At 38.4% G+C, this 20,994-nt stretch overlaps 1 protein-coding gene across 1 annotated transcript in view; it reads right to left on the bottom strand.

Annotated features, from left to right (window-relative positions):
- Nucleotides 1-2,810: 2,810 nt before the first annotated feature.
- Nucleotides 2,811-20,994, bottom strand: part of LOC134795808 (transcription factor Sox-8-like) — a 36,244-nt gene continuing 18,060 nt past the window's right edge. The window contains exons 2-3 of the mRNA XM_063767740.1: nt 10,731-10,877; nt 2,811-4,399 (exon numbers count right to left, since the gene is read on the bottom strand). Of these exons, the coding sequence (XP_063623810.1) occupies nt 4,006-4,399; nt 10,731-10,877 (541 nt within the window). The 3' untranslated portion in view covers nt 2,811-4,005. The remainder of the gene's footprint in view (nt 4,400-10,730; nt 10,878-20,994) is intronic.

Below are 20,994 nucleotides of genomic sequence, written 5' to 3' on the forward strand. Positions count from 1 at the left end.
CCTTATGTAATTCATTTATAGGTACTAGATTTTCTCGTACCTGTTAGCGGTTTTAATACCTATTACTTACTCGAAATTTCTTGATTACTATGAATATTTTTACACATAACTAGATACGTTCTCTGTTGTCTAACATACTCTTTTTAATGATAACAATAAAGAGTGGTTCCAGCAACAACAAAAATTGTTGGCATTACAATATTATTGCACACTAAACAAAATATTATTTGCCTGTAACGAAAAACTGTTCAGTCCACGATATGAGCTAACTGCGGCCCCCCGCACCCCTGCGCCGCCGCCCGCAGCGCCCAGAACATTCTGTCATTTTCACCGAAGTCCGGACAGAGTTAATTTCAAGTGTCGCCAATAATAAATGAATCAGGTTGCATTCCTGTTTAGATCACCGGTTTTAGCAAATAAAAGTGTCTGTGTGTAGTGAACAAAGGCGGACGAAGCGGATAGCGGTTTAATTGAAAATTTATACATATGTTGCTAATAGTGATAAGGTTATATTGGAGTGTTCTGTTTGTGTGTTGTGTTTGCTACCAAAATTATCTCTGTGTTATATTTGCCATACGCTCACTAAAGTTGCGGCCGATAATTTATGTTATGTACTACTAAAATTAAAACGAATTTAAAAAAAATGTTTGTTTTTACTTTACTCATAGTAATTATTTAGGATTGAGATTTTTCTGTTTATGTTTCAGGCCACCACACCTGTACCACAAACATCATTATTGCGGACTAAGCCAATGTAGGTACTTACTGCCGAGTTAAACAGAATAATGTTAAACACCTTAGGTAAGTCTTCGTCGCAACAAAAGCATGTTAAAGCGAAGACTCACCTAAGATATTTAACCTAACTCTGTTTCACTCGACAGTATATTACAATTTCAGTCCGCAATAATGATTTACTGAACACAAATATAAAACCCGTTAAACTCTACAATATATATAGTAAACAGAACATACTGTTTATTTCATGCCACAACAATTATATTTAACACAAACATAAATCTGGTATTCTCCAATACTGCATATAGTAAACAGAAATTGTTGATTATTTCAGTCAGCTAAAATTATACTTAAAACGAATAAAAAATCTGGTGAACACTAATGAAATATCTGATAAACTCTACCCTGTCCTATAATGATGGCTACAGATAGGTTTTGTATACTACACAAAATTTATTTTCTACGATACTAGGTATGTGGGTAATAGGAACTAGAAATGATGTTGTAAAGAACTAGAATTTTCTGTTAATGTGTAAAAAAAGTCTAGTTGTCACATATAATACAATAAAATCAAGTTAAATTTACAATATTCTGGTAAAGAACACTAGATTTTTTTCTCCGTGTACTGGTAACTCCGGGTTGAACCGGTTAGGACATAAAAGACATCTAAATCTTCAAAAATCGAGATTCTTGTGTCATCTGTTACTTTGAATTTGGAAGACCGATAGAGATGCAGATACACGATTTTCGGATTTCGGTAGCTTTCCGTATTCTCAATGGTCAGACAACGTGATCAATTGATCATACGTGTAGTTTTCCAAGCAAAAAACAAAGCATCCATCCATCATTATCACCGGCTATACATCAATAAGACAAATCATCCTGAAGCCCCGAAGACTGCACATTTTGCGATAGCCTGTCCTCATTAGTGGGTCGCGAAAAATGAGAGTGATAAGATAGGGGGGAGCACAAGGAGGCTCTGTGCGGGGCGGAAGCGGCGGGTCGGCGGCTACTGGATAATGCTTCCAAGAACTCTGCTATTATGCACTGCTGCATGATATGCATGTGGTATGCAGATTTTAGGGGTGATGTTTGCGTGACCAATTATAGCTTAGAGAATATAACCAACGGAGACGCCATGTCTATAATTTTCGGTACAAAATAGCCTGCCGTTTTTTGCGGGGGAGACGCACATCAAATGTATACGTAACGTAAACATAGCCATGTCAGATAAACGTCAGTCCATAGATGTGGTTGACATGTGGTTGACCATTGGCCGCCTATTTTCGACAGAGGGGAACGCCTGTTAATGACCACTCCGTTTGGTTATATTCTCTAAGAACTCTAGGGTCAAAATTCAAAATAAAAACATTATAGTTCATCTAATAAACATTATTTTGTGGTTGATATTTTTGCTGATACGTAACAATAAAGTCGGGTTCACATATTTTTTATGTGCACCAAGTTTGCTCCGATAATGGCGATTGGCGACTAATTACCTAAGTACATCAGATTTTTAAATTAGGCACAACCTACCCATCTGCTCCGTAAAGTCGGATCGGTTTCTGACCAGGGTGAGTAGCCAACGTGCAATAGGTAACGCTCCGAGCGAACGAAACGCAACTATCACTGTCGCACTAGTATGGAAGAGCGATAGAGAGAGACGACTACGATATGTACACTACAGAGCGTAAACGATTGGTACGTTGGCTACGCGCCCTGACGCCGGTATTTAAAATATGTAAATACTCAGTCGGGTTTTATTACTTGTTTTTCCTTAAATTACCAGTAGGTATTTTTGATTCGACTAAAGTGATACGCCTAGCTATGGCATACCTAAGGCATGTAATGGGTTAGCTAAAAATAGTCCAGTATGAAGTTCTTCAATAGTTCGTGTGCGTGAATAAATATAACTGAGGTACCTACCTATTACCTACTATCGTTTTTTTCGTGTTTTTACGATATCGAAACTTTAATTACTTACCCTTATTCCTCTTCATTAAAACAACATATTGTAAAAATCAGTTTTATTGGTTTTGAATAAAATTTAACAATGATAATGTTGCCTTACATATATACCTATAACTATTTTAAATAATCCATAATAACTACTTTGAGAATGAATTAACAAAATTAGCTTTCGCGTTTGTGATCACTAAGTATACATACATATTTAAGACATTTATAGCAAGGATTACTGTTATGCTTGATGCCTGTACGTATATTAGTTATATAGAACTTTTTCGTCTAGAGTTTTTAGTTGTTTCCTAGTACTAGTAGATAGCGCCGTGTGGCGCACTGTGGCACAATTCCACATGATTCTTTTGGCAAATCGCGACATTGCAAATGTTCTAAATCTTGTAACAAGTTTATTTATCGTAAATTGCTTTAAGTATTGCTCATATTTTATCCATTTCAGCCGGTGTATTATGGATGGTTTTATTTATCCACGTGATAAAATAACTGTCAACTGTAACCGCGGGATAGAAAGTGACGGACACAGTTTTCGCTGTCACGTAGACATAGAACGACCATCATATCCGTAGTTACGGATATGATGGTCCGTACCCGTACAGGGGGCGTATTTTTGAATTTCGACCGCTCGATTTCGTGTATTTCATTCAATAATATCTCCACTACTAGGCATTTAAATTCTACTAATTGGTTACGAGTATATATACTCGTTTTCAATTCTATTAGCAAAACCAATATATATGTAAGTATATAGTAAAGTCACAAGATCTGATCCTCATTACTCAAATTGATCTCATGAATATTTATTAAGCGCGACTGCAGGATTTGTAGATAGGTACCTTCCAATACCTACCTATCAAACTAACTTATAATTATACAACTTTCAGTTTACACTATTTAATCACAAATTATAACTTACTTACTCAATATGAATGATAAAAGACTTAATTACAAATTAACTTAGACTAGGAACCTATTAGAAATTTAATTAACTTTGGAATCAAAGGAATATCTTGATATATAGCATCAACAATACACGTAAACAGTTAGAAGTATTAGAATCACGAGTTACGGGAACAATTATAAAATCTAGTTGATTTGTAACTAACGTGAAAGAGATCTTGATACTGAATTTGTTTATTTAAATATTTTAGTGTTGCGTTGCGCTTTGATAAGTAAACGCACGTGCGCTTCCACGGAAAGCATGTGGCGGCGGCGCGCAACTGTGTCAAGTGACCTATATCATATAGTAGAAAAAAAATCTATGTCTCGTTTAACATAAATAAATGTTTGGACTTATGGATGTGAGTACTGCACCCAGTCGTGGCAAGGCGGGTAGAGATTCGGGGGCGCGGGGTAGATGGCGGAAGCGTGGTGGGCGTGGGCGACGTAGCGCGGCTGCAGCTCATGGTATTCCGCCGAATGTGAGGCATGCGTAGGTTTCAGGTACTGATCCAACTCCGCACCATCCGGAGGCCCGTCCTCTAATAAACCTCCGTCCACTTCTATTCTAGAAAAGTCTATTTGTGATCGCTCCAATGACGGTTCGCGCTTGAGTCGCGGCGGCGCCGCCGGCGGAGGCTTCCTACGCCGCGGCTGATACTTGTAGTCAGGGTATTCGATCTTATGCTGCGTCCTCAGTTTATCAGCTTCCTTCACAAACGGCAACTTTTGGTCTTCACTCAAACTCCTGTAACAAATTAATAAGTTATCAAAAACCTCTCAAGTTTAATTATGTTTGATAATAGGCCACGAGGTATTGTGAGAATGGTCAAGAATGCTGAATCATTGCGAGGAGAGGCGGCGATGGTATCTCGCGTCGCGACTATTTCCAGATGCGCCGGCCGCCGCTAATGTGCCGTGCGCCGCAGTCGGCGCCCGCGCAGCCGCGCCGACCATGCTCACCAGTTTTAATGTAACTTAGACTTAGGCACATAATAGGTACACAATTATCAATAAGTTAAACCCGAGTGAGCTAGGTTTTGTTTACGCTTGTATTTTTGTTTAATAATTAATACACATTCCCTAAGCGTTGGGTGCATTGGGGTAGCGAAAAATGGAAAATAGTCATCTTAAGAGCGCTATTACATTTCGGCGTTGAGCGAGTTTAGGTATTTTACGCGCTGCGGCAGGCCGTGCGAGCTCAGTACGCCGATCCCTTCTACCACACTCGCACTACAATGATGGATTAAACATTCTTGATCCTTCGCGAAGCATATTGAAATCAACCATAACAACACTAACTGTACTTAACTTTTAAAGTTCTAAAACTGTTATTTGGTAAGTACGAAAATACTAAATGCAGTGCAAATGTACATAGGGGCTGTTCATAAATTACGTCATCTATTTTTGACGATTTTTGATACCCCCCCCACCCCTCAAATCATCCAAAAATCAAGCTTCGGATGAATCTGTTTCCTCCTACGTCATGTTACCATCGTCCGATGTCCAGACCCCCCCCCCCCCCCCACTCCTCCCATTTGAAACGACGTAATTTATGAATAGCCCCATACTCGTACTTATGAAGGTATATTACTCGAAATAAATTATAGGTACCTACTCGCTTATTTACATGTTTCGTCATTGCATTTGGTACCTATAGGTTGTAAAGTTTGTATCAACGAGGGTTTAAAAACGAACTGGTACTGAGGATCTGATGATGATTAAGGTGGTCACGGATACCAATCAACCATGTAGTAACATGATTAGGCTCGTTTGATTCGTCTCAACAAGATCTTTGACACTGAAGATACACAGGGTCTGATGATGGAGCTGGAAGGTGGCCACGGGTACCAGTCTATCATGTAACTAAACAACTTCGTGTTTGGGCTCGTTTGATTCGTCTCAACAAGATCTTTGACACAAGACAGTACTCAGGGTCTGATGATGGAGCTGGAAGGTACCATTACCAATCAACCATGCAACTAAACCACATCGTGTTTAGGATCGTTTGATTCGTCTCAACAAGATCTTTGACACTAGGTGATACTCAGAGTCTGATGATGGAGCTGGAAGGTGGTCACCGGTATCAATCAACCATGCAACTAAACCACTTCGTGTTTAGGCTCGTTTTATTCGTTTCAACAAGTTCTTTGACACAAGATAGTACTCAGGGTCTGATGTTGGAGCCGGAAGGTGGTCACCGGTACCAATCAACCATGCAACTAAACCATTTCGTGTTTAGGCACGTTTTATTCATCTCAACAAGATCTTTGACACAAGGTAGTACTCAGGGTCTGATGATGGAGCGCGAAGGTGGCGACGGGTACCTGTCTATCATCATCAGCTCCATCATCAGACCCTGAGTAGTATCTTGTGTCAAACATCTTATTGCGACGAATCAAACGAGCCCAAACACGAAGTGGTTAAGTTACATGGTAGACTGGTACCCGTGGCCACAGTCCAGCTCCATCATCAGACCCTGAGTACTAACTTGTGTCAAAGATCTTGTTGCGACGAATCGAACGAAGCCAAACACGAAGTGGTTTAGTTGCATGGTTCATTGGTACCGGTGACCACCTTCCGGATCCATCATCAGACCCTCAGTACTACCTTGTGTCAAAGATCTTGTTGCGACAAATCAAACGAGCCCAAAAACGAAGTGGTTCAGTTACATGGAAGACTGGTACCCGTGGCCATAGTCCAGCTCCATCATCAGACCCTGAGTACTAATCTGTGTCAAAGATCTTGTTGCGACGAATCGAACGAAGCCAAACACGAAGTGGTTTAGTTGCATGGTTGATTGGTACCGGTCACCACCTTCCGGATCCATCATCAGACCCTCAGTACTACCTTGTGTCAAAGATCTTGTTGCGACAAATCAAACGAGCCCAAACACGAAGTGGTTCAGTTACATGGTAGACTGGTACCTGTGGCCACCTTCCAGCTCCATCATCAGATCCTGAGTACTATCTTTTGTCCAAGGTCTTGTTGAGACGAATCAAACGAGCCTAAACACGAAGTGGTTTAGTTGCATGGTTGATTGGTACCGGTGACCACCTTCCGGCTCCAACATCAGACCCTGAGTACTATCTTGTGTCAAAGATCTTATAGAAAAGAATAAAACGAGCCTAAACACGAAGTGGTTTAGTGGCATGGTTGATTGGTACCGGTGACCACCTGCCGGCTCCATCATCAGACCCTGAGTACTATCTTGTGTCAAAGATCTTGTTGAGACGAATCAAACGAGCCTAAACACGAAGTGGTTTAGTTGCATGGTTGATTGGTACCGGTGACCACCTTCCGGCTCCATCATCAGACCCTGAGTATTATCTTGTGCCAAAGATCTTGTTGAGACGAATCAAACGAGCCCAAACACGAAGTGGTTTAGTTGCATGGTTGATTGGTACCGGTGACCACCTTCCGGCTCCATCATCAGACCCTGAGTACTATCTTAAGTCAAAGATCTTGTTGAGACGAATAAAACGAGCCTAAACACGAAGTGGTTTAGTTGCATTGTTGATTGGTACTGGTGACCACCTTCCGCCTCCATCATCAGACCCTGAGTACTATCTTAAGTCAAAGATCTTGTTGAGCCGAATCAAACGAGCCCAAACACGAAGTGGTTTAGTTGCATGGTTGATTGGTACCGGTGACCACCTTCCGGCTCCATCATCAGACCCTGAGTACTATCTTGTGTCAAAGATCTTGTTGAGATGAATAAAACGAGCCTAAACACGAAGTGGTTTAGTTGCATGGTTGATTGGTACCGGTGACCACCTTCCGGCTCCATCATCAGACCCTGAGTACTATCTTGAGTCAAATAAATACATATAGAATGTAAGGTCGTTTCAAATATTTTTAATCCTGTCCGGTAGTTTATTAAACTGTACCATTATAAATTATAATACTATAAAAACAGTGCTAGGATCAAAGTCTCTCGTTGCGGTTTACACGCACACAGTATAGCGTTTTACACGGCGCCCGCCGCACACAATGATAAAAAACCTCGTCGTCGCCGTTGAAAATGTGCGGAGCCGACCGACACACGTCCTGCCTCTACAAGCTCTGCCGCGGCACTGAGCTGGCGCAGCGCGCGTCATCGGTAATATAGAGTAGTTTTCAAAAAATTGCCAAAAAATTATAGTAGAATTTCATAAACACTAATGTATACCAACAGTATAAGCAAACGTTGCAGATTGCTTGAGTATGAAAATGACTTCGATATTAAGTAGATTTTCGTAGGAATTGACACTTGTTTCGGAGAGAAAATCGAGTTCGTTTTACTTTGATTTTCTCTTTCTCAAAGGTATGTAGGAAAAATATAGTTTGATATGCCTAAAGTACAGGGTATTAGTAATACAAAATAGCCAGGTTTAGCAGAGTAAAATTCTCAACATTTCCAAATAAGAGCTCGCCATTCAGTGCTTCACGGGGTTTTTCGGAAACGATAATCAAAAAAAAAATCATTACTAATATAATAAGTCCTTTTTCTAATATTCACAACGATATTTATAAAGATAAGAAGACGCTTTTACTGGAACAAGTACTCATTGTTTCTAATAATAAGCGCAAAGTCCTGAATTTCGTCGACTAGTATCATCAATTTTGCATTATTTCGACTTTTCTTGTAAGAGCGCTCTTAAGAGATCTTTTAAGATTTGAAGATGTTTAGAATTTGTCAGGATATCCATATCTATATATTATATGCATTTATATCGAAAATAAGCTTCAAATGTAGTTTTTAGGAATTAATACCAGTATACATAGGTTAATAAATTATAATCTATGTCTGTAGGTGGCCGTTATCTTTTATCTAAATTCTTCAAGAAATAGAAAATATTTAGGATCTTGTGCGATGACCGTGTTACGGCCGTCTGGGCGAATGTCTGCAACTGTTATAATTAGTTCTCATAGTGATAATTTATGGCAGGCTGGATTTGAAAAATAGACTCGACTCATTAATTAGGTTTAGACATATGTAGCGATGGTATTTCAACTACAAATTTGTTAGACATATCTCGAGGTGTTTAGAATATGTAAGCAGAATTAAGTATAATTTTGTTAACAGGTTCTATTTCTATGCTTAGTTAAGTAAGAGTTAGTATGAATATCTAAACAGAATCAAGCCTGTCTGTCTACCATATCATACCTCCACATTTTAATATCACAGACATCACAGTACGATAAAATTCCTCAATTTGTACAAATTAATGAATTATCTTAATGATTACACATTCCAGTCTAGAAACAAACAGATGATTACTCAGAAATGTAAGATCACGGGTCCGCGGAAACCTCTGACCTTGCTAATCTCGACCGCGATCCAGCATCGCTCGATGACAGTCGAGAGCCGACCAATCACAACAAAGCAATCAGACTCTTTTCACCGACTATTTTCTTTTATGATCAAGAGTTTGCCCTTACTGCGTCTTGTGTCAAAATACTGGCCGAATCATCGTCTACGAAGCCCTTGATCTCATATTTTGCCTTTAAAATAAGCGCAGTTATAATGCGCGGGTGGTCAATAGAAGTGCACTTTAGTGTTTAAGTCTGAATGCATGTTCGGTTAAAGTTGAATCGTCTGTGAAAAACAGGTGCCCTCCAACGACTTTTAGAGCCTAAGCTACATACCAAATTTTATTGTTAGGTTTGCCGGAAAGGATTTGTAATTAATAGGTATAGGTAATTTATATGGCTTCCAGGTGTACAGAAGTAATCTGTTTGTGTTAGACTTTCGTGATTTTATACCTTTTTACTTACTCAAGGATGGTTCAGATTTTCAATTGGACTCGGTGTGGGGTATGGGTTGCACTACAATCGGGGTTTAAATTTTTACCCCCTTATTCATAAACGCGCTACAACCCTAAATTAGCTAATAATCGTTTGTCCTTATCTGTCATTTTGACTTGGGTATTTATAAGGGGGAGTAAAGGGATAAAACATAATTTAACTAAATGAATCCCGCAAAGTTTTATGAATACGGGGGTTAGTCTATGATTGTGATAGATAGCCTAAAACGTTGGTAAAAACTATGTCATCGTGATTGCAAAATTATCATATCCGAATTGTTTCGATACAGTTTTCTATTAATCTGGACCTCCCGGGCCCCCGACAGTTAGAGATGGTATCTGTGGCAGCGATAGTATTTTAATGAGTAAACAATCGATGCACGAGCGCCGCTGGGCGCCGCACGCGCCGCTCTCCGAGTGTCTCGGTCAATTCGGGTTACACATTTTGACAGGAATTTTAGTAGAAAATTGCCAAATATGTATTAAATACTTAAATAAATATTATGGGACAATCACACAAATCGACCTAGTTCCACAGTAAGCTCAGTTAGGCTTGTATTGTGGGATTTAGACCACGAAATATATAATATATACAAAAATACGTATTATATTCATAGAAAACATCCATAACTCAGGAATAAATATTTGTGATTTACATACATTAAATGTATTCACTATTCACCGGGTTTCGAACCCGGGACCTCCTGCTTCATAGGCAGTCACTATACCGACTAGGCTAGGATGCCATTAAATATTATCTTCTCTACTTGATAGGTATATTATTAAAAGGATTAGATCCTCCTTGAAGGGTTAACTTAGCTTACTAACTAACACTAGAATTTATAGGTAGGAAATCAAATCAATTCGAAAAATAATATACCACACATGGGACCTATTAGGCGCACTTTGCCTTATTAAACTATGTTGTTTACTTGCGGTACTCCGAAGGCCCTCAAACAAGTCCTTGCTACGTCCGTCAACATGTCAATGTTCCGCTTTAGATCATAAAGTTTGTCGCCGCCGTATTAAAGTCGACTTATAAACACATAAACTAAGCTTGAGCGTAAACTTTTATTTAGTTAATACTTTAATGGCAACGAAGAGATTCAATAACCAGGATTTTCTAATCATTATCTAATTCATAGTGTTTAGTAATCTTCGTATACCTATACTGTTTACGAATGAGTTTCGCGAATCGGATTGGGTACCTTCTAACGCAATGAATTTCAAGTTCAGTTTTTCTAACATCACCTACGTTTGTGGTAAGGCAGTAATGGTCATGATACTCACTTCCACATAGAGCCCAATGACTTGCTGAGCTCGGCGTTGTGCAACGAAGGCTGCTGTTCAGACAGCCGCCTGCGCATGGCCTGCGCGAACACCATGAACGCGTTCATCGGCCGCTTCACGTGCTGCCGCCGGTTGTAGCCGCCACCTCTGTAACAAAAACAAACGTTTATTTGGTTAAAAAAAAATACACTACTCTGTAAAATCGGCTTACGGACGATAATTTTGAGTGATACCATGGAGATCTGTCCACAACGTTACCATGGAGATCTGTCCAAAACGTGACACTTTTTCGTGCATGCTACCGGTGTTCATCGATTTATAAGTCGTCATCACGTCAAAAGCGGGTTGCATAAGGTCTGGATGCACTAATCACAGTAGGTATAGACGGACTGATCAACGCCACTATGCAGTAAACTATGATTTTTTCCATAATTACAACAAAATTTAACAACCTTGTTAATCAATTATTTTTTCTGGCTGTAGGACATTTTAACCGAATTCATCAAAAAAGAGCTTCTACAGCATATCATTGGCATAGAAAGAAAACTAGAGCTAGAAAGCTAGAGCTAGCGTTTATACGCAGTTAACCTTATTATTTCATATAGTTACAGTTACATCCACATATGTAATGTACCTTAGTACATTTATAACGCATAGATCCTCATATACAACCCATAGTGTAACGCTTAAAGCTATAAATAGTTCGAGTATAGACTCTAAACCGAACAAAAAGTTAATGTTGACATAAACAATATGAAACGCGCACTTGACGCGACGGCGAGCGTTCGAACTTAAATTGCTGGGCTTTCGGCGTGTGCGCGATAATGACTAGGTTACCGAACTTATTAAGTGGCAACGTAAAAAATAAATTAAAACACACTCTTGAAAAGTTAATATTTAAACAAGTCTTACGTGACGTTACGACGTGAAATCTTAAAGCCGAAGCGAATCAAACGAAATCTTCATATAATTCATATTATTGTTCGTGGTCATCCGGTTATACATAAAAGCAGACTGGTGGAGACTTTGGAGACGTGTAGGTAATCAATTCTGTGCTAGTAGTAGTTGGAGAAGGATTCTACCTATTTTTTTAGTTAGCTTAAAAATATATATAAATATATCTAAGGAACTTCAAGAGTATTTCGGCAATTACTCTATAGGAAATTGTTACTAAAAACTATGTTTATGTAAACGTAACATAGACACAGAAAAGCATCCACTTTTTGGATTTTTTTCTAAGCATTATTGGGGAATAAAGAAGCCACCAAATAAAGATAATATGTTCAGTGGCGTTCAAAAGTGCATGGATATATGTCGACCGTAATGCCTTAATATTACGGTTGAAATATCTCCATCCACTTTTGAACGCCAGTGTACCTATCCTATAACTCCTATTGTAGCGAAAAAAGTAAAGTACATATATGTACTAAAAAAATATCATAGCTTTAGATATGTTCAGATAATTTTAATGGCGACTGTAGTAAAAGTGAACGGGATATTTTTAAAGCAGCTGAAAACAGAAATCAATATTTCCCACAGTACATAACTTATAAATATTTACTGATTTTGTTAAAACCACGCGGCCGCCTCCCGTCATTTTACGCTCATAAACCACTCTCGTTTTATTACATTTTTATTTTCTAGTGCCGTTCGGGTTTCCTTGCGATCTGAATGCTGACAATAAATTATGCTTTTTTCAAACACTGACACGCCACTAAAAGTCGATCGATTTCTAACGGATTACTCGGGAAGCAATATGAGTAGAAATAATTACCTACCGCTTCGGCGAACTAGGGCGGTTTCCTTGTTTATTAGTGGGAACGGGTTCTAGCAATTCAACGCAGCAATATTAGGGGAATTTTATTTTACTACGCGTCTTAGATTTCCAGAGCTCAATCTGGTAGTGATTATAAGAATGTTCGAAGCGAAACCAGCATGAGCTTGTAGAAACGCAAGAGTGGACCTACCGCGCTGTGCCATCTGGTTAGTAACATCTCCGCCACTGACAATCACAGATATCTACTCGAATCGCTTAAGTGCACACAATACGCTACTCGCGATGCAGCAAATGCATATATGTATCATTCGATACAATTACATTATGACGCTTTTGTCATGAGGTATAATTAAGACTCTTATAAACAAAATAAGTATTAACTAAGATTTCAACTTAAGCAATGACATAATTTAAATCATGTTACGTTAAATTTTTTATTCCCCTGTTAATTTTGATGATACTCTAATTTCAAAAGCTCTTAAAATCATAATTGAACGACTGCCTGACAAAAAGTTTTATTATAGTGGAACGTAATGATTTACAGCCATATTTCACAGCCGGCTCGTCTATACATCTGTATGTGGCTGGGTAATGGGTTATATTTTAATGCGAGCACTAGTTTTTATTTTAGGATTAGAAGGGTACTTCGCATGTGCTAGCTATGATTTGAGTACTAAGCACTGGACGGGACACGTGTTTTGCAAAAAAATAAGGTCACGATATGGTCATGAAGAGGGTTCGATAAAAATTCTGAGACGATTATGTCACTTATCGTTCAGTTTTAGTGATTTATTTGTTTGTAATTTTGTTGTACCTACTTAACACATGTTGATGCACATTAAGGTACTTAAATATGGAGGCAGTGCAATACTTACTAAGGAGTAAAACACCACACCATGCAGTCTCTCAGTCATAAATTTATTTGCAAGCAATTGTGTCCTTGATGCTACCATTATCAATCGCGACTATTTGTTTAGATAAAACGATACCTAACCCCGTATGATACATAGAACTTCAGGATCCCTATTCCGTGGGTAGGGGGCTGTCCATAAATTACGTCATCGATTTTTGACGATTTTTGACCCCCCCCCCCCCCCTAAAATCATCCAAAATGACCCCGTTTCCTCCTACGTCATGCTACCATCATCCGATGTCCAGACCCCACTCCCCTATTTTGAAATGACATAATTTATGAATAGCCCCTAGGTAATTTTATTATTCAATAAAAAAAACAACTAATCCCCCGAGTTTATTTTACTGACCGTACTTTATAACCACAAATATGTGAACGCTACATAAAGGTATAAAGTACCTATCACTTGTATAGGCTGTAGGTATACCTAGGTTATATTTTTTACTTCAACGCCGTAGCTATTGTAAAATTAATCATTAGAAATACTGTACAACACTTGACCCGTGCCGGCTCCCACTTAATTATGTTACACGATGTTTTGGTAGGCTAGTTTAGCAGCACAATTCATAGCTTTGTTTTGAAAAGCTCAGCTTGCCTATGACACGTAGCCACATATTCGAAAATGATTAATCGCTATAAACAAAGATTACGATTACCTACCGGAACATTTTTCTAAATAGCCTTTGTTACTAGAAACCATAACTAACATTTTAGCAAGCAAGGTTAAATTTTGAAATGTTGATTCAAATACCAAAGAAGTACTTACCTATTTATGACTGGATTTAACGCAAAAATTTTCTTTAATTACCTTATATCAGATGGAACTTTATAATTTTTGTTCGAATAGTTAGTTATTTTGTAAAATTGACCTTGCATTAAAACTGATGCATGATTTTAATGTCTACTTTTCAAATCAAACTATGTTTTATTTTCAGAATCTGTGCTAGTTGACATAACTAGACATGCTTTGAGCCTCGGAGTAATTAACAATGGAGCCGCCATGTCTAAAATTTTCGGTACAAAATAGTCTGCCGTTTTTTGCGGGGGAGGGGCACATCAAATGTATAGGTACGTCATGTCAGATAAACGTCAGTCCATACATATGGTTGACATGTGGTTGACCATTGGCCGCCTTTTTTCGACAGAGGGGAACGCCTGTTAATGGCGGCTCCATTGTTAATTACTCCGAGCTTTGAGCTATTGACTGAATGGCCGAGGAAGTCATAAACGTGAGTAACGTAGATAGCTGTCATCTGTGACGTGCCCGCCCACGCTATTTCTGCCCTCAGAGATGCGCCGGCACAACCATCGTTACAACTTACAGCTACATAAATTTGCAAGCGTCAGAACGTCGGACGGTTTCAGAACCGTAGTGCACTGGTTTTAATGTTACAACTGTTAAGCTTACGAGTAATGGCACTTAAAGTAAACGCCTTGGATGATTCGATATTTTCAGCTGTTAAGGGTGACAATAAGTGTTGAAGATTAATGTGTAGCTTCGTATGTGGTCTTCAGTGTTCTAATATTTGAAACATCGAGATGAAAAATATGAGTTTTGAAAGTATTTTTAACTTAATCCGCTCTACCAATAATACGTAAAAAATTAAATAGGCAAGTTACACTTAATCCCGTATGACATGACGTACTAAACAGATGGTTGCTACTAAATGCCCTCGCCCCTTCCGTCACCAAGTCTTGAAGTCTTCTAAACATCCCTCTCGGCCGCAGTTATCTTTACAGTCGATGTAACAACGACCATTAAACAATTAATAGCGCTGTAAAACCGACCGGCAGCCGTCGCGTTCGTATAATCATTATTCTGGCACTCGAACATGTTTTATCAAACCCGAACGATGTAATTACCTATCTGTAAAGCTACCAGCTCATTGAGATTTGTGGGTACCTATTTGGACATCACCTGGCGATAGTAGATAACGTGATAATAATTGATTCGGCTCAAGAGGCCTGGGAACAATTGTAATCTACATAAGGGGTGCTGTAGGGAGTGTTATCAAACTATCATGTTGTGGAATTTTACGTTTAGTAATATCAATAGGTACCCTTATAGTAAAGTAATTCGTTTTTAATACTACATATCACTTATCAGTGAAAACGAAAGGGGCAAGCGTTCTCACAGGTCGTTATTTGCATTTAAATAATAAGTTGTTGTAAAGTTAGGTGTCTAGGTTTCGACATTAAGGATGACTCACGTTAGACCGGGCCGAAGCTTCCAGCGCTCCGTTTTCTATGGAAAGCATCACATGATCGCCGGTCATCGGCCATAGAAAAGTAAGCGCCGGAAGCTCTGGCCCGGATCCGGCCCGGTCTAACGTGAGTTATCCTTTATTTCAACTACGTTGATCACACCACACGTTGACTAGGTAGTCCATGGAAGAAAGGGATATTTTGTGATTAACTGATTATAGAAGCAAACACCTAAATCAAATAGAGGCGCAAGAATCAAAGAAATCAAAGTTATCTCGTCCACAACATGAAAACTTGTAGCAGAATAACTCAAAATTACTTAGTTACCTACAATCAAATTTAAAATAAGTAAATAAACATAAATAGTCTACGTTGACGCACTTAATGCACTATTAGGTATGCATGCAGTGTGTAGTACCTACCTATGCATTACCTAGTTATCAGCAAGTCAAGTATATAATATACCAACTCGTAGATAAACTACCAAGACCCACCAGTGCGGACATTGGTCAACCTCGGAGCGACCCATTCGATAAGCGAGATGAATTTCTGTTAGTGACACACGATTGGCGGATGCATGCCGGATGCAATTGGTTTTAATCTATTAGGTACCTAAGTATATGCTTATTATTGGTCAGACTTAATTCAATACCTACCTAAATATTCGGTGTAATTATTACTACACTTGTCCATAGTAACTGTAAAATTCGTTTAAACATTATTTGGTACAAAAAAAGAAGTAACGTTGTGGATCCGCTAGAAGAGTTGACTACAAACATGAAATTCTTGCTTTTATGCATTTCAGAGCCGGGAAAAATTAGCGTCTTCACAAAATATAGGAATAAATATATTGTCAAGTGCCATTTGTCATGTTTAGATTGAATGCAGGCATGAGTTATCCTTGAGCAGTGTCGCGTGATAATATGACGTTCAATTAGTGGTGGAGGGTGAAGACGCATGGGAACACATCTGTGTCCACATACGCTGATAACGTCCACTCGGCCTCGATTGCTGTGCGGTAGGTTTACTATCTATTTCTCGTAACCTAATAGGTACCTACTGAAAATATGTAGAAACAAGGGTAACTTCTATCAAACATATAGCAACCGTGTTTGCTGAGTCAAGCCTATTGGAATTACATACTGGACTATTCAAGATTGGTCAGTTGTTGGTGGCAAGTTCGATAGTTTACTTGGGGACGTTCAGCTCCTACGAAATAGAAAATCACGGGTCAAAAATCCCGATTAAGCCATAGTTTTTTTTCTTAATTTAAAATTACAATGCACGATACATTTTACTACTGTTATAAGTACCTATTGTTGTTTGCCGTATCTAGTCTATTTGTATTTTCCAAAAACACTGAAATAAGCCCCGTTTATTTTTTTGTGATTTTATTTTAGTTATAGTTTTGATAATATCATTACTTTACTCGTATGAGTGTAGAAACGCCAACTGATCGTTAAAAAAACTATATAGATAGGTATACCAAGAGACTTTTTACTTCCAGAGTTTTCAAACAGTTTAAGTACCATGTAATTCATATAAAATAAACGGTTCCCGCCAGGCAACACGTATCTACGCAGCAAACATCACCGCATCGCGAATATCGTTTAGCGGGCAGCGGTGGCCAAATAAGTAGGGCTCCGGTAATGAAGAGCCTCGGCTGGTGTTAATGTTGCCCGAGCGCATTACCGCGCACCCGCTAACCGCGCCACCGCTCCGCCCAGATTACACTTTGTCAATATTTGGGGCCCGACTTGGCCACACGCACCTACAAATTGTATGTTCAATGCCTTACGTAATGGTAAAATCTTGGCAAATATCGGCGAAAGGAGCTTTTAAGCGACTTCCGTAATCTTAGTCATCGTTTGGACTTTCAATTGGAGATTCGCTACTAACACGACCGCAGGGCCCGTTACTCGATCACATTCTGTTCAGATGATTAGGGTTCATAGATTTTATGTTCCAGTCTTTTATGAGGTCACCGCCAAAATCTTTAAGCCCTTACGCTTATAATTTTTTATTAATAATCAGCACAAACGCACCTCCCCTTTGCGAGATAATTGATTCTTATAAATTAATTATCAAATATGATATGATGAGGGGATGTACCTATACCTATAAAATAAAATAAATAAAAATAAAATAAAAATAGCCTTTATTTCTACTATGTATTACCTTACAATAACTTGACTTACAATCTAGTATTTAGTTACTTTATCCTTACAGTTTTAATTACTTATACATATTATTCAATTAAACTAAACTTAAACTAAACTTTAACAATTATTTATAATAGTAGTCGCCTCTGTGGCGTAGGCCTCCCCCATGCATCTCCACATATATCTATCGCGGGCCTTTTGCATCCAGTTGTCGCCAACTGTTTCGTTAAATATATCCCTCCACCTTTTTCTTGGATGTCCTTTATTTCTACTGCCATCATACGGAAACCATTCTGTCAGCCGTTTGGTCCACCTATTATCCTCCATTCTACATATGTGGCCTGCCCATTGCCACTTAAGCCGCCGAGCTTTTTTCTTCGCATCCTCTACTTTGGTAACTCTCCTTATTTTTTCATTTCTTACTCTGTCTGATAGTTTTAGTCCGAGCATGCTCCTTTCCATTTTTCGTTGGCAAACATCAATCTTTTCTTCGTCTATCTTTTTCAAAGACCATGTTTGACAACCGTATGTTAAGCACGGTAGTATTGCCATATTGAATACCTTTTTCTTTATACCAATATTAATAGAGCCGTTTTTCATAATTTCCTTGTGTCCCCAACATTTTCTCCAAGATGTAGATATTCGTCTTTGTATTTCTTTTTCTGTGCTATCTTCGAACGACACTGTTTGACCGAGGTAAATATACTCTTTCACATATTCAATTTTTTCATTTTCTATAATAACATCTTCCGGTTTCCTATTTGTTAAAATCTTTGTCTTAGATTTATTCATTGCTAATCCAACTTTTTTGCTCTCCATTGCTAGCTCAGTGACCATATTTTCCAGAGCTGATGGGCTGTGTGCAAATACAACAATGTCGTCCGCGAAACGTAGGTGACTTAGTAGTTCGCCGTCGACTTTTATACCCTTCGCTTCCCAATCTAGACATCTAAAGATAGATTCTAACACAGCTGAAAAGATTTTTGGGGACAACGGGTCTCCCTGTCTCACTCCTTTTTGTATAGGGAATTCTTCTCCTTCCCGCTCTAATCTTACTTTGGCGTTACACTTTGTATATATATCTGATATTATGTTAATGTATTTTTGGTTCACTCCTTGTTGCGCTAATGATTCCCATATGGCTTCGAAATGAAGTGAATCGAAGGCTTTCGTGTAATCTATGAAGCACATGTACAAAGGTATCCTGAATTCTTTTGCCTTTTCTATTAATTGGGTGATAACTTGTATATTATCTACGGTCGAAAATTTTTTGCGGAACCCCGCTTGTTCGCGCGGTTGACATTCGTCCAACGTATTAGTTATCCTGTTAAGTATAATTTTCGAAAACACCTTATATATATTTGTCATGAGACTAATTGGTCTATAATTTCCAAGCTCGCTTCTGTCTCCTTTTTTATGCAATAGTATTATTGTCGATCTTGACCACTGTTCCGGTGTCTTCTCTGATCTTAGAATATTATTGAAAATTATTTGTAGAGGTCTCAGTAGTGAAGTAGAGAGGGATTTTAACAATTCATTTGTGACGTTGTCTTGCCCTGGAGCCTTTCCATTTTTTTGACTTTTTATTGCATGTTCTATCTCCGAAATAAGAATTTCCGGGGGCTCGGTATCGTTGTCGTAATGGGATTTCCTTGGTTTCATTTGAGAAGCGTTCCTTTCAAAAGAATAGAGGTCCTTGTAAAACATAGTCGCTTCATTTATGATGTCCAGTCGTCCGGTTTTCTTGAACCCCTGTTTATTTTTCACCGTTCCTGTCCACTCTGACTTCTCACTCAATTCCTTGTAAGCTTTACGTAGAGCCCCTGTTTTACTTATGAAATTTTCGAATATTCTTTGCCTCATTTGCTTCTTGTTATTTGTTATGTTTCTGTTAATTTGTTTGCTAATTTTTGTTATTCTTGACTTTACTTCTTTTGTTCTTTTTGCTTTATATAGTACTTTTCTTTGGTCTAAAAGTTCTTTTGTTTCTTTACTAATATAATCATGTTCTTTTTTCCTCTGTTTCGGTAACTGGTTGATAACTTCTTTCAGCTCGTTTTCAATTTTGTCATATTGTTCTTGTACTTCTGTGGATGATTTTATTGAATTTATAAATTGACTCTCCCAGTATTCGGCAGTTTCTTTAGAGATAAGCGGTAGGTTTCTACTGTAGCTGTTGGACGTTATTTTTCTTCTAATAGATTTTTCATCTAGTGATAGTTTGCACCTGATCATTCTGTGGTCAGTATTGAAGTTTAGGTTTTTGATTATGTCGAAACCTTGGATACGTTTTGGTTGGTTTGTTATTATATAGTCAATTTCGTTGAGGTGCTTCCCATTTGGAGAACGCCATGTCCACTTTTTTTGCGGTTTGCATTTAAACATACTATTAACGAAAACAAGATGATTTTCTAGGGCGAAATCTAACAGTTTTTGACCGTTTGGGCTTCTTTTCCCGTGAGCGTATTTTCCTATATGTTTGTCTTCGCCTCTTTGAGCTTTTCCTATTCTGGCGTTGAAATCGCCCAGTATGATAGTGTTCTTCGATTTTGTATAACTTATAGCAGTTTGAACCGTTTCGTAGAATAGTTCTGTTTCGTCTCTTGTGTATGCTTCTGTAGGCGCATAGCATTGGATAATTGACCAGGTAGAGTTTTCTGAAGTTTGTAATTCCAACATCGCCACGCGATTGGAGAAGCTTTTTAGGCTGAGTATCTTGTTCTTTAGGTGTTTTTTTATTAAGAACCCGACACCGTTTCTGCCCTTTAAACCAGCTGTATGGTATAATATAAAATCAGTATACTCTTCTATTTTCTCATGTTCTCTTCTCGTTTCGCAAATACCTATTATGTCCCATTTTATTGATTTTGTAGCGTGTCTCAATTCTTCTATTCTGCTGTCTGATAACAAGGTTCTAACGTTGATACTTGTTATATACAGGTGTTGTGTTTCTTTGCTTAATATAGTCTCATTTCCAGTTGACTTATTTGTTGGGGGGTTTTGGTCTAACTTCTCCACGGTGACCGGCCGGCTTGGAGAAAGTATATTTGATCTGTTTGCTTCGTTTGTATTTTTTCTTTGGTGATTTGGTTTGTTCTTCTGGCTTCCGATGTGTGTTGATTGCTATGCTTTGTTCGTATCTGGTGTCGATGTTGAAGGAGTTCGGTTCTGGTACATTAGTTCGAAGGCGTTTATTTTGTTTATTTT

Source organism: Cydia splendana, chromosome 12 (genome assembly GCF_910591565.1).
Source record: "Cydia splendana chromosome 12, ilCydSple1.2, whole genome shotgun sequence".
NCBI classification, from domain to species: domain Eukaryota; kingdom Metazoa; phylum Arthropoda; class Insecta; order Lepidoptera; family Tortricidae; genus Cydia; species Cydia splendana.